This window comes from Microtus pennsylvanicus, chromosome 1 (assembly GCF_037038515.1).
Source record: "Microtus pennsylvanicus isolate mMicPen1 chromosome 1, mMicPen1.hap1, whole genome shotgun sequence".
Classification (NCBI taxonomy): domain Eukaryota; kingdom Metazoa; phylum Chordata; class Mammalia; order Rodentia; family Cricetidae; genus Microtus; species Microtus pennsylvanicus.
In genome coordinates, this window is record NC_134579.1 from 124,806,254 (window position 1) to 124,825,835 (window position 19,582).

At 47.9% G+C, this 19,582-nt stretch overlaps 1 protein-coding gene across 1 annotated transcript in view; it reads left to right on the plus strand.

The window, feature by feature from the left end:
- The window catches only part of Svop (SV2 related protein), a 74,004-nt gene extending 55,680 nt beyond the window's left edge, over positions 1–18,324 (plus strand). Inside the window, exons 10-16 of the mRNA XM_075983098.1 lie at positions 1,380–1,453; positions 4,744–4,820; positions 8,197–8,304; positions 10,816–10,927; positions 12,078–12,159; positions 13,468–13,557; positions 16,855–18,324. Of these exons, the coding sequence (XP_075839213.1) occupies positions 1,380–1,453; positions 4,744–4,820; positions 8,197–8,304; positions 10,816–10,927; positions 12,078–12,159; positions 13,468–13,557; positions 16,855–17,061 (750 nt within the window). The 3' untranslated portion in view covers positions 17,062–18,324. The remainder of the gene's footprint in view (positions 1–1,379; positions 1,454–4,743; positions 4,821–8,196; positions 8,305–10,815; positions 10,928–12,077; positions 12,160–13,467; positions 13,558–16,854) is intronic.
- The last annotated feature ends 1,258 nt before the right edge of the window (positions 18,325–19,582 follow it).

Below are 19,582 nucleotides of genomic sequence, written 5' to 3' on the forward strand. Positions count from 1 at the left end.
CTGCCTCCTGCTCCATGTTGGAAGCACAGAATGGTTCTGGCCTGTGATAATCAAGGCCCTGGCCTGTTAGGTTCTCAACAGGAAGGATTGGGATGAGTCTTGACTTACCAAGCTTGTGTCCTCTACCCCTGGCTATGCCATTAGCAGTGTGTGTGTCTGTATATATCTATATGTGTCAGTGTCTATGTGTCTGTATCTGTGTGTCTCTGTGAGTGTGTGTGTCTGTATATCTGTGTGTGTGGTGTCTGTGTGTCTGTATATATCTATATGTGTCAGTGTCTATGTGTCTGTATCTGTGTCTCTGTGAGTGTGTGTGTCTGTATATCTCTCTGTGTGTGTCTGTATATCTGTGTGTGTGTCTGTATATATCTATATGTGTCTGTGTCTATGTGTCTGTATCTGTGTGTCTCTGTGAGTGTGTGTGTCTGTATATCTCTGTGAGTGTGTGTGTCTGTATATCTGTGTGTGTGTCTGTGTGTCTGTATATATCTATATGTGTCTGTGTCTATGTGTCTGTATCTGTGTGTCTCTGTGAGTGTGTGTGTCTGTATATCTCTGTGAGTGTGTGTGTCTGTATATCTGTGTGTGTGTCTGTGTGTCTGTATATATCTATATGTGTCTGTGTCTATGTGTCTGTATCTGTGTGTCTCTGTGAGTGTGTGTGTCTGTATATCTCTGTGAGTGTGTGTGTCTGTATATCTGTGTGTGTGTCTGTGTGTCTGTATATATCTATATGTGTCTGTGTCTATGTGTCTGTATCTGTGTGTCTCTGAGTGTGTGTGTCTGTATATCTGTGTGTGTGTGTGTCTGTATATCTGTGTGTGTGTCTGTATATATCTATATGTGTCAGTGTCTATGTGTCTGTATCTGTGTGTCTCTGTGAGTGTGTGTGTCTGTATATCTGTGTGTGTGTGTGTCTGTATATCTGTGTGTGTGTCTGTATATATCTATATGTGTCTGTGTCTATGTGTCTGTATCTGTGTGTCTCTGTGAGTGTGTGTGTCTGTATATCTGTGTGTGTGTGTGTCTGTATATCTGTGTGTGTGTCTGTATATATCTATATGTGTCAGTGTCTATGTGTCTGTATCTGTGTGTCTGTGAGTGTGTGTGTTTGTATATCTATGTGTGTGTGTGTCTGTATATCTGTGTGTGTGTCTGTGTGTCTGTATATATCTATATGTGTCAGTGTCTATGTGTCTGTATCTGTGTGTCTCTGTGAGTGTGTGTGTCTGTATATCTGTGTGTGTGTGTGTGTGAAAGAGAGAGAGAGAGAGAGAGAGAGAGAGAGAGAGAGAGAGAGAGAGAGAATCAGGCCTCCAGCCAAGACCCCTGTGCCCTGGGAGTTAGCCAATAACCCACATGTCCTTGTCTTGAAACAGGAAGACAGAGGCAAAATGAAGGATCTTTTTACACCCCACTTTCGCTGGACAACTCTCCTGCTGTGGTTTATATGGTAAGAGCTGCTGACTGCCCACTCACAGAACACTGTTTGGGACTTGAAATTTACTTATTTGTTTTGAATGTGTGTGTGCAGTATGTATCTATGAATGTTTGCACATATGTATATGCATATGTATGTATGGGTCACCCAAAGGTGACATCAGGTGTCTTCCCCAATCTGTCTCAACATTATAAATCAAGGCAGGGTCTCTCACTTGGTGCTAGTCGGCTTGCTAGAGAGATCTGGTCTCTGCCTCTGGAATGCTGGGACTACAGGCTGGCCACCGTGTGTGCTGCCAGCATCACACTCCTGACCCCATCTGCATTAAGGACAGGTGGGCTGTTCACTCCTTCACACTTTGAACTGGACGTGGAGCTGCTCAGATAAGTAGCTTTGAAGAGAGACATTTCTATTTCTGCTCTTCTAGAAAATGCTTGAGTTGCTAATGATGCTCTCAAAGGTAGATACAGTAAAGTAGCCGTGTGGCTGGTGCGCCAAGGAACTGAGCCTGTGTACGAGAGAGAGGGTGTGCCCAGGTACTGATCCTGTGTACCAGACACAGGGTGGCTGGTGTGCCCAGGCACTGAGCCTGTGTACCAGAGAGGGTGGCTGTGGGAAGGGCAGATGCTCAGGAGCCAGGAGCACATGATGAGGCTGATGCAACCAAAGGAACGGAAAGAAAACTTCCAAGGGAACGTTCTACAGGAAGCTACTGTTTCCGCTGGCCAGGGCCTCTTCTCTGCACCTGCTGCCTCAGCTACCACTGGTGGTACACAGTTCATCCTTTGAAAACTAAGACGTGGTGAACACAGCCATTCATGGGACCCCTCCGTTCCTGCCTGGTTTAATTTTGCTTGAGTTGCAGTCATGGGAGGAGACTGGCAGGGAGGCAATCACAGAGAGTAATTATTTCGTCTTTGTAGCAAGTGCAATTGCAGCCATTCTTCTCTTTTCCAGATCTCGCCTGCAGCAGCGCCAGCACAAGGCTCTGTGTGGCTGGAGGATTTGAGTTCTGTTTTTAACCTGGTTCCTGTTCACCTTTGAACAGAGGCATTGATTATGAGAGAGGTGTTCCCAGCATGGTCAATTACAGGAAAGAGGGAAGAAAGGCTTGGTAGCACGGAGCCAGGCTTGAGTTCTGCCTCCGCGTTCCTAAGAGCTGAATCAGTTCACCAAGCACTTATTAAATGCCCGCTGTGTGCCCAGTTCAAAGTGGCACCCATAGGATTTTAGAAAGGGGAGTTGGACAGAATCAAAATACCAACTTTTAAGAATCTATAATCTAGAAGAAAAAATTAAATAATTTTTAAAGAATCTGCAATTCACTTGGATTGATTTTGAATCTCAAAAGCAATTCGTGAGAGGCTAATTTTAATCTTGTCAATGTCAAACCCAGTTCGTACCTCCAAGAGAACAGTTTATTTTGAAGCAATTATGATGTGGCCCCATGTCTTTAAATAAAGAACTACCATCACAGAGAGAGGAAAGGCGCAAAGCAGGACATTTGCCCAAGACTCTACTTGCCAGTCTTGGTTACTGCAACCTGATGACATTTTTGGTTTTTCTTTTCTTTTTTCCTTCAGCATTTATTTATTTATGTATTTGGCAGAAGCGAGTGGTCTGCCAAGTTAACACATTCTGACGGTTTTACTTGCTAGGTGAAGGCTGCTGGGTCAGGTGAAGATCACCAATATGTGGCTAAGAAAGACAGCCCAAGAGAATTCTGGCTGAGCATGCAATTCTCAATGTCCATAACCATTCTCTCAGCCTTCTAGAATCTTCACCATGGCATTTTGTTTGTTCCTGGCAACTTCATTTTCTATTTCCCCATGTTGACCCAGCGTCACGTGTTGTGTAAGTGGAGGCTGAGTGTTGATTTACATCCCAGGGCACTAGGAGACTCATGCCTAAGATTTGACAAATGAGACTGAGCAGACAAGAGGGTGATTGTCAGGTGACAGGGCAGCAGTTATGACGGAAGAAGCTCTTGACAGCACTAGCCATCATGAGCCACGTGGGAACCTCTCCCCCCATCTTCTATGTCTGACACTTACATGTAACATAACACAGGAATGTTATGCTTGAAGTTACAGTGGTCAAGTACACAAGATGGTCTAAAGAGATGCAGAGGATGAAGGAAGTGGCATTTTAACCAATCAAAACAGCTCTGCTTTAGTAGGACTGACTGAACCGTAGAAGTTGCTACTTCCCACCCCAACCATAATGTCCTGAAGGGTCGTAGATTAGGAAGGTTCAGAACCACTGGGCTAGAGTCTGAGCAAACAGGAAGAAGACCCCTATAGTTAGCCAGGCAAGAGCAAAGAGAGGGCCATTGTAGAAAGACTTGGCTGCTGAAGGCAAAAGTGAACCCCTGATCTTTGTCTTGGGAAGTGGGGGAGGTGACTGTTTTATCAGCAGCTCTACCAGAGGTGGAAAAACAAGCCCAAAGCTGGCCTCTGTTCTGGGTAGGAAGGAAAAGACAGTTTAGTATTCTCGAATATCTAGACCCTGTAGCACAGGAGAAAGATTAGTGTTAAGCATCACACCTCTGCTAACTGCTAAATTTAAAAGAAACTGAATTATTTTTGAAGATTTACAATGTAATAAGTTACTCTTTTTACATTTACTTGTCCTGTATGTGACTGTGTGTACTCATAGCACAAACCCAGATGTTAGAGTCCATGTGGGTCGTGGATCACTAGGGACTCATCTGCTGAGTGATGACTGTCCCTCCTCAAATCCAAGACTGCACGAAGTTCCAACCAAGACCCTCTGAAATACCAGTGCATTTAATGATATATCATATATGGGAAAATCCTATTGCAATGCCTTGCATGTAAAAGGTACTTAATAAATGCAAGTTACTTAATCTAAAAAAAAAAAGAAAAAAGAAGAAGTTTCTGCTTGCAGGCATTGCTGTAACGTGAAAGGCTCACCTTCAGCCTCTGGTTGTGTCTGAGTTTCATCATGGCTGTTTTTACAAATATTCTAGTTCTGTACATTCTAAATGCAAATTCCAGGTCTATGCAGGAGGGAAGAAGTGTCATTGCAATGTGAAATTCTAAAAATGATGTCCAGCCCCTCCGTGTTAGCTCAGAAGCCCCTTCGATGGCAGTGGGAATACCATGCTGTCCGTCTTGGTCTTTTCAAGAACACAGAATCATGTCCCTCTATCCCATCACGAAGCTTCCTGCCAGCCAAGGCTTCAAGAGCCTGCCAAGACTGGTGAGGGAGTAGCCTCCCGGAGCTGGAAGGAGCCTTGTGCCTCTCTGATGTCTCCGTCCTGGCTTTTCCCCCCACAGGTTTTCCAATGCCTTTTCTTATTACGGCTTGGTTCTGCTCACCACAGAACTCTTCCAGGCAGGAGATGTCTGCAGCAGTGAGTATACCTTCCTTTACTGTCCCCCACCCCACATGAACACAGCCACATTCTCTCCCCTGCAAGGTGTTGCCATCATCACTGTGGCATGAATTCCAAGTTCCCAAGACTCTGGGCGACTTTGTGATGATGGAGATGACACGTGTCCAGTCCCAGCCTAAGTCAGGGCTCGAGCTCTGAAGCTGGCTGATAAACTGAGGTGTCACTGGTCAGTCTCACTTGAGGAAGGAGCAATCTGTCTGCACTGAAGGGGTGTCACGGAAATGTTCATCTCTGCAAGAGACCCGAGGAGAATGCATTCTAAGAACTAAGGGGGTGCACCCACTTAGCACGTGTGGCGTCCTGGGTTCATTCCCCACCACCAAAATGACTAAATAAATAAATGAACATAAAGATCCATTTTTTTTCAAGACAGGATTTTTCTGTGTATCTCTGACTGTCCTGGAACTCACTCCTTAGTGAGAGCAGGCTTCAGACTCACAGAGATCTGCCTGCTTCTGCCTCCCTGAGTACTGGGATTAAAGACGTGCACCGCCACCACCACCAGGCTTTTTGTTTTGGTTTTTTAAGAAAGAAAGAAAAAGAGGGGGAAAAGCTGTTGTGAAGTTGGAGAAAACCGCGTTCTACAAAGCCGAATGCATTGTGTCTCCATGAATCTCCCTGCGTTAGATTCTGTCCCTTAGACTAGGGCTCCATTTGGTACAGGGAGACGGAGCTCTCAGAGGAGCAACAGTTGCCCCACAAGTGTGACAAGGAAAGGGCTGGATAGCTCAACAGTAGGTTGGGGTGTCCTGGAACCCTCCCAGAGCTGCAGCTTCTGTCACTAGGGGCCTTTTAAAAACAAGGACCGCACAGAGCCAAAACAGTCTTTCCAAATCATCCCCACCCACGAAGGGCCCACAACCCAATTCGTGGTTCTATGCATGTGATTCTGGACAGTGGCCAATGTGCCCTTCTCCCGTGAGAACAAGGACAGAGCTCCATCCCTGCCCTACAAGGGGCGTTCCCACAGTGGTTGGAACCCAGGGCTTCCTGAATCCTAGGCAAGCATCCACCAGCAGTTTCCCCACCCCCGCCCCTGGAACTTTGACGCAATGCCAGTGCCATTTAAACTTTCTCCAGACCAGTTTAATCAGCCTGCGTGAGGATCACCCATTAGTCAGGTTTAAAAGCTCCCCAGGGAACTGTATTTTGAAGCAGGAATCACCAGGCAAATTAAAGAAAGAGAAATAGGCGCGTGCAGGTGCACAGCCTTTCGGTTGGTTCTATCTGAAGGCATTGCTGGGATTCTGACATTGGAAAAAGAACCAAGTTTCTTCAGGATTTGCTTGTAAAACCTAAGGGGCCATGGGTGACAGTTCCATACGCTGGGTGCTGGGAGGGGACCCCAGTGGTAAAGTATGCCCTCAGCAAGCCCTGAGGTGCTGGGTTAGTATGCCCAGCACAATTCATTAATCTTTTCATTCATTACAGGTCTTAGATGGTGGAGCCTCGTGCTAACTGGGGGTGTTATTGAGAAACTAAGCTCTTTAGAAGCACCCCAACTGCAGATCTGATTGTGGGGGGTTGGTACTGAGCAAAGGGGACAGTCCTCAGACAGTGGACATTGAGCACTGAGAGAAGATAGAGGTCGGGGGCCTTTTCTGTCAAGAGCCACATGGAAGATGTTTCCAGCTTCCAGAGCTACACAATTCTGCCATACCTAGAAGCCCGGCACAAGAAGTGCATGCATGTGCGTGTGTGTGCGTGTCTTCATGCATGTGTGTGTGCGCTTTCATGTGTGCATGTGTGTACGTGCATGTGTGTGTGTGTGTGTGTATAAATATTTTTTTGCTGGGGCAAACCAGCAAAGATCCAGTTGTGAATGACAGTAGGAGACACTGTGGCTAGGTCTTTGTAGAGTAGCCGTTTGGGAGTTCTTTTCAGGGGCCAGGGGACATCTGAATCTTGTCCGTGCAGCACGGTATTTTATGATGATTTGGTGTGATATGAGAGCTGGGGTGTGTTAAGGATCCTGGTACGTACCCCAAGGTAGTGTGAGATTCTCAAGAGAGAGAGGGCTGTATTCACACGGGGGAGATTTTTAGATAGCTCATTTTATGGGCCAACATTTGGGGTGGGAGGTTATTCAGCAGTTAAGGTGTGAGAGGAGAAAGGATGAGAATCCCAGGACTGGCCAGGACTTCCCTGAAGAAACTGTAATCCCTGTGGGGTTTCCCTGAAGAGGCCTTAATCCCGGTGGGTTTTCCCACACATCATGGTGTGGTGGGAACAGGCAATCTGGGGAGGCTAAGAACATGGAGGGGTCATTATCACGTGGCAGAAATCAGCAGTCGCCTTAGAGGGTGCTGCCTGATTGAGCAGGGTCTGAGGTAACACAGCCGCTCTGGGATCACATTAATGGCTAAGCAGTCTACTTCTCCCCCATGCTTCCACAACCTACCCCAAAATAGGAGAAAATGTATAAAAATTCACCAGTGTGCGGGAGTAGGGTGCACAGGGGTTCACTCCTGAGCCTGTCTCCCGGCTCTTTCTGTGCTGTCTCAGATCCAACCCTCTGCAAACCCCAACCCCTGGAGACTGGAAAAGTTTTTGCTATTGTTTCATAAAGACAGTGTTTCTCTGTGTAGCCCTGACTGTCCCAGAACTCGTTCTGTAGACCAGGCTGGCCTAGAATTCATAGAGATCCCCCTGCCTCTGCTCCCAAGTGGTGGGATTGAAGGCGTGCACCACCACCATCTGGCAAGACTATAAACTTTTGCAGTCAGTTACCCAGTCCACAGGCAAGAAGGAATGTACCAAGCTTTTTCTTTTGGACCACTAGCCAGCTCCCAAATCATGACACAGAACTTACTATTAGCTATGAGTGCTGGGCCTTAGCTTATGCTTATTTCTGGCTAGCTTTTCCTTTTCTTTAGCTTAACTTGACCTGTTTCTCTTCATCTACCCTTTGACTCGGGGCTTTTTACCTTTCTTTCTGCAGGCCCTACTGCATATCTGCTGGCTGGCCCTAGCTGTCTCCCTCATTTTCTCCCTCATTCTCTCTTCTTCCTCTTCTTCTCCTCTTGCCTTAGATTTCTCCTCCTACTTAATTCTGGTTCTGCCTAGCTGTTGGCTGTTCAGCCTTTTATTAGACCGATCAGGTGCCTTAGGCAGGCAAGGTGAAACAAAGGTTAACACATCTTTACATAATTAAACAAATGCAGCATAAACAAAGGTAACACATCTTTACACAGTTAAAGTAACATTCCACAGCATAAACAAATGCAACCTGTCTTTACACAGTTAAAGTCATTTCCAAAACAAAGGGCTAGGATACAGGAAGCTGTGGTACAAGATTGTGTGACTATCCCTGCTCCTCTCTCCCCAACCCTAGTCTCCAGCCGGAAGAAGGCAGTGGAAGCCAAGTGCAGCTTGGCCTGTGAGTACCTGAGCAAGGAGGATTACATGGACCTACTGTGGACCACCCTGTCTGAGTTCCCAGGTGAGGTGGGGCAGGAAAGCGTACCATCTGCTTGGCCTTGAGTGTTTTCCCAGGCCTTTGCTATACATTATAAACATGCCTAAGAGTCTGACCCTACCTGAAGGCTAACAAGTCAGGTTGCCTAGCATCAAGCATTCTGTTAAAAGGGCAAGGCTCCTGGGCTATTGGAGCAAGCAGTCACACCCTGTCACAAGAACCCTACTGCAATTCTGCACTGCAGCAAGGGTGCCCCAGTTTGCACCCATGATAAGGAAGGCCCAGGCAGAAGAGCTGCAGCGCAGGTATATGGGAATCTCTTCCCTGTTATGATAATGAAATACCTAAGGTTATGTCCTTTATAAAGAAGTGTAGTTAGACCGGACGGTGGTGGCATACACCTTTAATTTCAGCACTCAGGAGGATCTCTGTGAGTTCAAGGCCAGCATGATCCACAGAGAAAGTTCCAGGACAGGCTCCAAAGCTACAGAGAAACCCTGCCTCGAAAAACCAAAAAAAAAAAGTGTATTTAGCGCACAGTTCTGAAGCTAACGGGCAGGGTGCCAGCATTGGCTCAGTTCTAACCAGAGCCTCCCAGGGGATGGTAGGAGCCCTGTAGTGAGAGCCCATGAGAGGAGAGACAAGAAGCAGAGACAGGGCCACACCCACCTTCCCATTACCTCTGGACATCACTGCACTGAGGGCCACACTCCCAACACATGATTCCTGGGGACACACTCAAACCATGTCCAAACCACAGCCAAGGAAGCTCAAGCTCAGGATGCATGGGACTTTATAAGTGACTTCTGCCATTGCTCCAGAGGGGACAGTGTCCTTACCCTCTAAGGCTGTTGGTTGTATAAACGATCTTGTAATGACAGTCAGGGCTTGCACAGAGATGTGGTCCTGGAGATTTCTCCCCCATCACTGGATGCACTGGAAAAGACCTGGTGGTGGGCACATCAAACTTCCAAACCTTAACACCATGCAAAGGTGATCTGCTCCCTTCCTTCTGTCTGTCCCTCCCTTCCTTCCTCCTTCCCTTTCTCCCCCTGTCTGAAAACAAGAATGTCAAATCCAGTGCTGAACCAAAGCTAAACAGCTATTTAAAGGGACTAAAGATGCCCACGATCATTCTGGCTCCGACAGCTTTCCCTTTTCCGCCACCATTGAATTCTGCTCAGCAAAGACCAATCGGAGTCCTCTGTATACCATCTTTAACTGGTGCTTGCCTGGGTCAGCTCCACAGACAACACCTTGAGCCTGTACCCTTGTCCCGAGGCCTTTTAAGAAATTGGCTTAAGACACTGAATGTCCCATTGCTGGCAGAGCTCAGACCTTTGCCCCATGCTGACTCTTTTTTAAAAAGATTGATTGATTTATTATATATACAGTGTTCTGCTGGCATGCATGCTTGCAGACCAGAAGAGGGCACCAGATCTCATTATAGATGGCCGTGAGCTACCATGTGGTTGCTGGTAATTGAACTCAGAACCTCTGGAACAGCAGCCAGTGCTCTTAACCACTGAGCCATCTCTCCAGTCCCCCCACCCAGACTCTATCATTCTCCTAAAACGTCTCCCCCCAGTTGCATTAGGAAACGAGAGTGCCAGCTTAGAAACTTTAGTTCCGTATTGATTGCCATCACCTCCCCACTCTGAAATGTGGAATCTTCTTGTTTGGTTTTGTTCCTAACACATATTGCCCTCCTAGAATAGATCCTGACACTCAATAAGCAATAATTAAATAAATATGAAAATGGGGCTTATGATAGCATTTGTTTTATTTATTTATTTTTTACTTTTTTGAGACAGGTTCATAGTCCTGGCTAGCCTGGAACTCACTATGTAGACCAGGCTGGCCTCAAAGTCACAGGGATCATCCTGTCTCTGCCTCCTGAGTGTTCTGATTAAAGGCAGCCACTGGCATTTGTTTTAGAAGATTCTTTTAATGATTAATAGATATGGAAGTACTTTCTCAAAATATGATTATATAGTAATAATAAATATTACCTAATACACTAATCTCAAGCACTATGCTGTACTGCCTCTATGGAGGATGGCACAACATCTTACTAGTCCCGTTTCTAGATAAAGAAACCAAGGCTCAGGGAAGATGGGCTCCTGGTTATATGGCAGGTTAGAATAAACAAGAGTCCTTTGAACTCAACTAGGTATGTGTCCAAGCCTGGACGTTCTGCTGCCTGATTACAGCGAATGCCATCATTCAGGCTCCTGCCATGCCTGTATCAGTTGCCTTTTTGCTTTTAGCAACACATTACCCTTTCCCTTAGAGACTTGAAATAATACACACTTGTCTCCTGGTTGCTGTGACTTCCCAGGTCCCCTGCTTCACTGACAGATGCAGCAGGCATTGGTCTGGAGCCTACTGTATTGTCTAAACGCTTGGCTGGGACAGAACTGGAGTTCATGGGTTCAGCTCGGCTGGTTCACGCCCAGGGGTGGAAGACGACATAGGGTGGGTGATTAGGGACCACTTGAGAAACTGCCTACCATGTCCCTGCTCTCCCCATAGGCGTCCTTGTGACTTTGTGGGTCATTGACCGCCTGGGCCGCAAGAAGACCATGGCCTTGTGTTTCCTCGTCTTCTCCCTTTGCAGCCTCCTACTGTTCGTCTGCATTGGAAGGTGGGTATCAGGGGAACCCCAGCCCCTCACCAGGACTCAGGCTCATGGTGCTTCATGAAGGGCAGATGGGTGGGCTCATGGTCAAAGCCTCTGTGGTGCAGCAGGGGACCATATATCTCGGTTTTATTTCTCTGAACTTCAAGTTTAGAGTTCCCATGTGTCTTGGTCAGTGTTCTATTGCTGTGAAGTGACATCAGGACCACAGCAACTCTTATAAATGAAAACATTTCAGTGGGGCTGGCTTGCAGTTTAGTTCTGAGGTTTAGTTCATTATCATCATGGCAAGAAACATGATGGCTTGCAGACAGACATGGTGTTGGAGAAGCAACTGAGAGTTTTGTATTGGCTCTGTAGACAGCAGGAAGAGAAAGAGATGCTGGGCCTGACTTGGGCTTTGAAAACTCACAGCTCACCCCCTAGGGACACGCTTCTTCCAACACAGCCACACCTCCTAATTCTTCTGAAGTAGCACCACACCCTGGTGACTATGCATCCAAATCTATGAGCCTATGGGGGTTGTTCTCATTCAAACTCCCTCACCATGATGATACCAAACACGAGAACAGTGTGGCCACAGAAGCTGGGCACGCTTTAAAGTGATTGGTTTCATGGAAATAGACCTTGTTTCAGACATGCCCTACTGAAGATACATTCTCTAGTTTTCCAACTCCTAAGAGCCCCTGAATATAGACGTGCCCCAGAGCAATCCCGACAAGGAACCAGTGGCCCGCAGGATGGGGGAGATGTGGGGCTTAGACTCTGATGGGTTGGTAGTCTGGATCATCAAGGAGAACCATAGAGCCAACAATTAGGGAGCAGAAATGCCCTAAGAATGCCAGGTACAGTCCTGCTAGAACCCAAGGCCTCAAGAATGCTAGGCAAGTGCTCTGTCACTGAGCCTTAGTCCTGGATTTCAGCCACTCAGACCATTTTCCCACCCTCGTGCCCAGCTGTGGCCCACAGGCGTCCCATCCGCCAGCTGGGTTGCTGGATGGAGAGCAGAGTACTGTAAGAGCGAGCTTTAGCGTAGCACGTAGAGGTGCTGGGTGGGGCACCTTTGCCAATTCAGTGCTGATTCTTCCTGAGAAGGTGGATTGTGCCGTGAGAACGAGGTGGGAAAAGCCCTCACCTGCTGTCTTCTCCTCCCCAGAAATGTGCTCACCCTCTTACTCTTCATTGCAAGAGCATTTATTTCTGGAGGCTTCCAAGCAGCCTACGTTTACACGCCTGAGGTAGGAGAGGTGCCTGAAAGTGGGGTGGGTACCTGGGGGTGTTGTTGACCGGAATATCAATTATTCTTAGGTCTGCCTCATCACTTCCACTTACTTCACAATCATTCTTTTTTTCTGCTCGTCCAATTTTTAAGCTCAGTGTAAGAACTCCAGAGGTTTCCTAAGTGTGTAGAGCCAAAGGGAATGGGACAGGGCCCACATCCCCCCTTCCTGGAGACAACCTTCTGCAGTGTTTGTGAGCTGGGCATGCAGCTCAGTACTGAAGTGTTTGCCTTTCTTATTCAAGGCCCTGGATTTGAGCCCCAGTACCAAAAAAAAAAGAAAAAAGAAAAGAAAAGAAAAAAGAGTTTTAGGAAAACTCTTCAAGTTCTCTAAGCCTAGCTAAACTTCAGTCAGTGGCTATTGGTGACCATGAATAATTAATTGAATAGGTGATGGCCTTGACCTATCCAAGCGATAGGTTTCTGTATTGAAAACTCAGCCTGGGAGATGGAGAGATGGCTCAGTGGTTAAGAGCACATACTGGTCTTCCAGAGGATGTGGGTTTGGTTCCCAGCATCCACATTGGGCAGCTCACAACTGCCTATAATTCCAGCTGCAGGAGTTCTGATGGCCTTTTCTGGCCTCTAGTGGTACACACACACACACACACACACACACACACACACACACGGCTTGCATCCATCCAAACACACACTTAGACAACAAAATAAGAAACAAACAAAATTAGTATAGGAAACCAGACAGAATGAAACCATTCAAGACGGAACACAGAGAAGGAGTGGCTCAGGGGCCATCCACTAGCTTGGGAGGAGCAGAAGGCGCATTGGTGTAGGTCTGCACCTACAAGACAGCAGAGATAAACAGAACTGTAACATTAATCCCTTTATTCATTTTATATTGAGTACAGCCATTGCTAGACCCCTATATATAATCAGTAATTATGCGTGCGTATTGTGTATTATATATGGTCCAGTGCTTTCTACTGAACTGCACGGTCTTTTCCACTGTACTGGGATAGAATCCAGGGCCTCACCATGCCAGGCAAGCACTCTGTACACATCCCACCACTCACCATTGCTAACTAGAAAACCCAACTGCTGAATACCTGCCGGTAGTGAAAAGCAACGAGGGAAGTGGGATCCTGCCCACAGCCACCCTCGTGCTCTCGGCCTTGGGTGAAGCTCCTGCCTCCTTTGCCCATTCCCATCCTGCCCGCGGGCGCTAGTCCCATCTGTCCTGAGTGGGAGGGGTAAGGGATTTCAGCATCCCTCCTGATGTTTGCTGACAGACACGCTGACATTCCAGGTGTACCCCACGGCGACGAGGGCACTGGGCCTGGGTACCTGCAGCGGCATGGCGAGAGTGGGTGCCCTCATTACTCCGTTCATTGCTCAGGCAAGTGTTGCCCCAAATACAGATGCAGGGGGTCTGTGCTCTATGGAGTGGACAGCATTTCCCAGCAACCCACCCCAGGGGGGAAGATCCTCAGAAGGATAAAGGACCCAAGGCCAATGGACAGGGACTCAGACAAGCCTGGGATAGAATTCAGCTTTTCCCAGTGCAGAAGTCCCTGTGGGTACCAGAGGATTTGGCCCAGAATAATTTGGATACACTGGGTGTGGTCCCAGCTACTTTGGGGAGGCTGAGGTGGGAGGAGGGCTTGAGAGCAGAATTCGGGGCCAAAGGAACAGTGGGATATTGACCCAAGGAACAAACAACAGACACTATTTGCTCCAGATGTCTGTCTTCCTTTCTGAACTGGCTGATTTGAGCGAGTTACCAAACTTGGCAACTCAGGGTGCCACTAAACATGGATGTCCATATCTGAACATCCATTTTAAGGAGTAGGTCACATCATTAAAGATAAATCGGGCCAGTGAGATGGCTCAGCAGTAGAGATGCTTATCACCAAGTCTGATGGCTTGAGTTTAACACCTGGGACCTACAAGGCAAAAGGAGAGTTGGCATCTATAGGTTGTCCTCTGAGCTCATATTTGTGCTGTACGCATGTGTGCGCGTGCGCGCATAGACACACACACAAATATTAGGGCAACAATGTTAGGTTTGGGGGAAAGGAGAAGGGAATGGGGTAGGCAGGTGTCCTCCCGACAGGAGCTGTAATAATTCTGTCAGCAGACAGGCTGCGTGGCACAGCAAGTGTCTGCAACAAGAGGCTTCAGTCCCACCAGATGAATCTGGGTCCAAGAGAAGGGAAAGTTCTGGACTGTAAGGAAATAGGCTTAGTTCATATGAGCTTTATGTGCCTGCAATCAGGTTGCCTCTGATTCCCAGGAGAAGGTGGGGATTGGCCTGTCTCTGAGAGCCGTGAGGGGTCTCTTAGAAGCCTGCAGGGACTGAGTAGCTCCCTCAGCAGCTGAATGTGGTCTGTCAGTTTTTTGCAGCAGCCAACCAAGTGGGGGTGGGGGAAGAAGCTGCAGAGGGGTGGAGCTGTGTCTCCAAAGGTCTTTCCAGTAACATTCTAACATAATTTGGTGGCATTAGTATATTTGTAATGCCATGTACCCCTACTTTGTCTACTATGTCATTACCCCTCAAATCCCTGTATCCATTAGGGACCACTACCAGCCCCTACTAAACATCTGTCTGCCCCCGTCTGCAAATTTTCCTGTCCTGGGTAGTTCAGAAATTGGGGTGCTGGCATCTATTTCAGCATTGTTGTCCCTTTACACGTCACTTCTAATGTCACCAGAGTTGTCAGGGGCAAACCCTGGATCCTGGAAATCCTAATTAGCGTCTCAATGCACCAACTGAAGAGATGGAAAGTTAAGAAAAGCTGAGGGTCATTCACTGGGGTCACATTGGGAAGAGGAACCAATGAAGGGGTTCAGTGACCCCCGCCATGTCCATCGTCAAGAATTAGAGAAACTTCAAGTTTAGCAGAGGACAAAACAGAGGTTTACATAGTTAGTGGTCCTGGCCACGCTGTGGTCTTCCCCATCCTGGCCAGGCTGTGGTCCTCCCCATCACTGACCAGTCGTCGTCTCTACTCCAGCCTGCAAGATTCTAGCAAGTCCTCAGAACTCTGAGAGCTCTTCCTGGGAGACAGGCTCCTTCTGACCAGCACCAGGTTCCAGGCTCCTCCCCCTTCTGGCACTAGACCCCTGGAGCAATCCCAATTCTGGGGTACCATTGTCTCAAAGTAGTCTGAGAGCTGAAGGGGCCATGCCTCCTTAGGATGTCCTCAGGGACAGAGGACTCAGCTCCGCATTGTCTGTGGTCTGACATATGCCATCAGACTGGGTGTTGATTCTTTTCGGTTGGTTTTAGATTTTGACCCAGAGTCTCACACTGACTTACACCCAGACTTGCACTAACTTAGATTCCGGATTCTCTTGCCTCTGCCTTCCTGGGTGCTGGGATTAAAGCATCACCACTGCCAGGCCAGTGTAGAGAATCTTAAAGCCTGACAGGCCTGACCTCAGATCTCAACTCTATCCTCACTATTATATAAGATTGAATATGTTCCTTAGGCTGTGTGTTTGTTGAGAGATGTCTTATTCTGACCCCAGGCTGGCCTTGACTTTAAGCGATCCTACTCCTCCAGCCTCTCAGTGCTAGGATCAGAAGTCTGTCATCATACTTGGTGACTTGTATGACTTGGTGGCTTGTCTATGCACTTGAGCCTCTGTCTCCTGTCTGTAAAATGGGGGTGAAGTACTCAGCTTGCCGTCAGTCATATGGCCTTACTGTGGCTCTGAGACAGTCTTTTTTTTTTTTTAATTTTATTGAGCTCTACATTTTTCTCTGCTCCCCTCCCTTCCTCTCCCGTCCCCTTCAACCCTCTCCCAAGGTCCCCATGCTCCCAATTTACTCAGGAGGTCTTGTTTTTTTTCTACTTTCCATGTAGATTAGATCTACGTAAGCCTCTCTTAGTGTCCTCATTGTTGTCTAGGTTCTCTGGGATTGTGAATTGTAGGCTGGTTTTCTTTGCTTTATGTTTAAAAACCACTTATGAGTGAGTACATGTCATAATTGTCTTTCTGGGGGAGCTGGAGAGATGGCTCAGAGGTTAAGAGCACTGACTGCTCTTCCAGAGGTCCTGAGTTCAATTCCCAGCAACCACATGGTGGCTCACAGCCATCCATAATGAGATCTGGTGCCCTCATCTGGCATGCAAGCAAACATGAGAGGAATGTTGTATACATAATAAATAAATAAATAAATCTTTAAAAAAATTGTCTTCTGGGTCTGGGTTACCTCACTCAAAATGATATTTTCTAGCTCCATCCATTTGCCTGCAAATTTCAAGATGTTGTTATTTTTTCTGCTGTGTAGTATTCCATTGTGTAAATGTACCACATTTTCCTTATCCATTCTTCAGTCAAGTGGCATTTAGGTTGTTTCCAGGTTCTGGCTATGACAAACAACGCTGCTATGAACATAGTTGAGCACATGTCCTTGTGGCACAATTGAGCATCCTTTGGGTATATACCCAAAAGTGTTATTGCTGGGTCTTGAGGAAGGTTGTTTCCTAATTTTCTGAGAAATCACCACACTGATATCCAAAGGGGCTATACCAACTTGCACTCCCACCAGCAATGCAGGAAAGTTCCCTTTTCCCCACAACCTCTCCAGCATAAGTTGTCATCAGTGTTTTTGATCTTGGCCATTCTTACAGGCGTAAAATGGAATCTCTGGGACATTCTAATCTATCTCCATCTCCTTCCCTAGGTGATGCTGGAATCTTCTGTGTACCTGACCTTGGCAGTCTACAGTGGCTGCTGCCTCCTAGCTGCTGTGGCCTCCTGCTTTTTGCCCATCGAGACCAAAGGCCGAGGACTACAGGAGTCCAGCCACCGGGAGTGGGGCCAGGAGATGGTTGGTCGAGGGACCAGCAATGCAGGTGTCCCCAGGTCGAACTCTGGCTCTCAGGAATAAGAACCCTGGGAGCTGAGCTGGTCTTGAGGTTAGGGAGCTGGCAGAACCCAGCTGGGCCACTTATGGTCACTGCCGACATCAAGAACTCACCCAAGCTGGTGATGTGGACTGACAGGGTTTTGCGTCTTCTCTGTGTTTGGCCATGTTCGTCAAGGGTCACCCATCCCGGGAAGGTGGGGTGGCATTCGCTCCTGGGGCTTCTCTGTGGTGGGGGAAGGATCTGCATGGGGAAACTGCTACTGTGGGAGGGGCCCAGGAAGCTCAGGGCCAGCCGAGCAGATGTCACACACTTGGAGAGCCACTGCCCGCCCAAAGATCTCCATAGATACAGTCCAGGCCCAGACCCCTGTGACACATGCCATTTTGTCCAGTAGGTATCTTCTGCACCCTGGCCCCAGGCTTTCTTTGGAATTAAGGTGAGCTAGTGTCTGGCTTATGCAGCTTTTCTGGAGCCAGAGATGCCCTCTGCTTCCTTGCCTGGGCCCCTCTAGATGTCTCTCCAGGGCCTTCCAGGTGGAAACTAGCAGATGAATGGGTATTTGAATTTGAGCCAAGCAGCCTCCACCTGGCCCCCTCCCTCTGGAGTTGCCGTCCCCGGCTGCAGAGGGTCCTGATGAGCCTCTGAGGAGAAGAACTGGGTGCCTACCTGGCGATAACCTCAGAAAGTTGTTACCCTATTCCCAGACCTGGAAACTGGAGACTGAGGCCTAGCTGAGGGGAAACTCAAGCCCAAAGCCAGAGTCTGCTGAAACAGTGAAGGTTTTCTGAGCCCTCTGCTTTGGCTCCCTCCTCAGCCCTACTGAACGGCAAGTCCTGGTTTACTTAGGCTTTAGGGCTGTGCTGTGTACAGAGGGCTGCACAGACTGGGGGATCTCCAGGGGAAGCTCCCGCTGCAGGCCCACTCTGTCTTGGGACCAGGAGCCCATTGCCCCTTCCGGGCCTGCCTTCGCATTCACGCATGGCTCCTCTGTCAAGAGCAGCCCTGGCCCTACAGAGGTAGGCCCTGGGAGGACACCCTGGCACAAGGTTCAGAAAAGTCCTTGTCAGAGGGGAGGGGAAGCCATTTTCGTGGCCTCGGGAAGAAGGACCAGAAGTAGATCTTGGCAGGCCGTGTGTACTCCCAGATTTCGGAACGCACGGAGGGAGGAAGGAAGCTTGCAGGCCCCACCAAAGGCCAGAGGAGACCGTCCTACCGCCTGACGCACACAGGAAGCAGTCAATGTGCGTTGTGCATTCATCTTATTAAAACGTTGGTGACAGACATTACAGGGCCTGGGTCTGGTCATTGGGGATGGTGTTCTGGTGACAGTTCACTCCAAAGGCAGCGGATGTGGTCCATTCAGGGGAGAGTGACTCCTCTCCTATCAGATGCAGGCATCAGGTAAGCTTGGTGGAGACAGCACTGTTAATGGGAGGAAGACACAGTGGTCTCTTCATGGGGACAGGTTGGTGCCCACCCCCTTAACCCTGTGCTAGCATTCACATTTTAATTTATTATTATTATTGTTATTGATATTTGAGACAGACTTTCCCAGTGTAGCCCAAGCTAGGCAGCTTCTTCCTGTCTCAGACTCCCTAGGGCACCACCATTGCCCAGCTCAGTCACATTTTCTTGAATTTTTTAATTTCTTGTAGTTATTTTTGGGCAACTCAGCTGTCCTAAGTAACAAGCAGTCTTTACTTTGCCTCCTTTCCCCTCCCTCTCCCCCTCCCCCAGCTAGTCAATTTCACTTCTTCATCCTCAAATGACCCAGCTCCTGTGGAGAGGAAGCTGGGGTTGCAGCCGGAGTTCTCCAGGGCTACAGTGGAGAGTGTTGTAGCTTCTACCCAAAGAGCAACAATTAACCCTTGAAGTGACTTCAAGTTTAATGTGGAGTACAAACCTGGAATCCCAACACTTGGGAGGGGGAAGTTGGAGGGTCAGAAGTTCAAGGTATCCTCAGCCACTTAGTGGGCTTGAGACCAGTCTGAGCTTCATGAGACCTCCTCAAAAGCAAAACACTCACACATGCACACACACACACACACACACAGACACACACACAGACACACACACAGACAGAGACACAGGGAGAGATTGACTCTGCTTTACCTGGGCAGCATGATTCCACACACTAATACCTGACAAACAGAAGTAGGAAGATTGTGAGTTTGAGTCCAGCCTTGGATATGCAGACCTCCTGACTTAAGACCTCTCTCCCTCGACACACACACCAAATAAATGGAATAAACTTTTTTTAAAAAAAAATCAGTATTCTGAGCAGGGCAGAGACCTCACAAAGCCTCCGTGCCTCAGAATCCACCAGACCTTGAGCAGAAGGCTAGGAGCTAATTTTAATCAACCTGTTTGTTAGTGGGAATGTCATCTGTTTCTCTCCATATGAGAAATCATTTCAGAAAACGACAAAAGGCGCTGCTCGTGAGATGACTCCATAAGTAAGTACCTGATGCCCGGAATTCGATCCCTGGAACCCTGGTGTAAGGAGAAAATTGACTGCTACGGGCTGTCCTCTGACCCCAA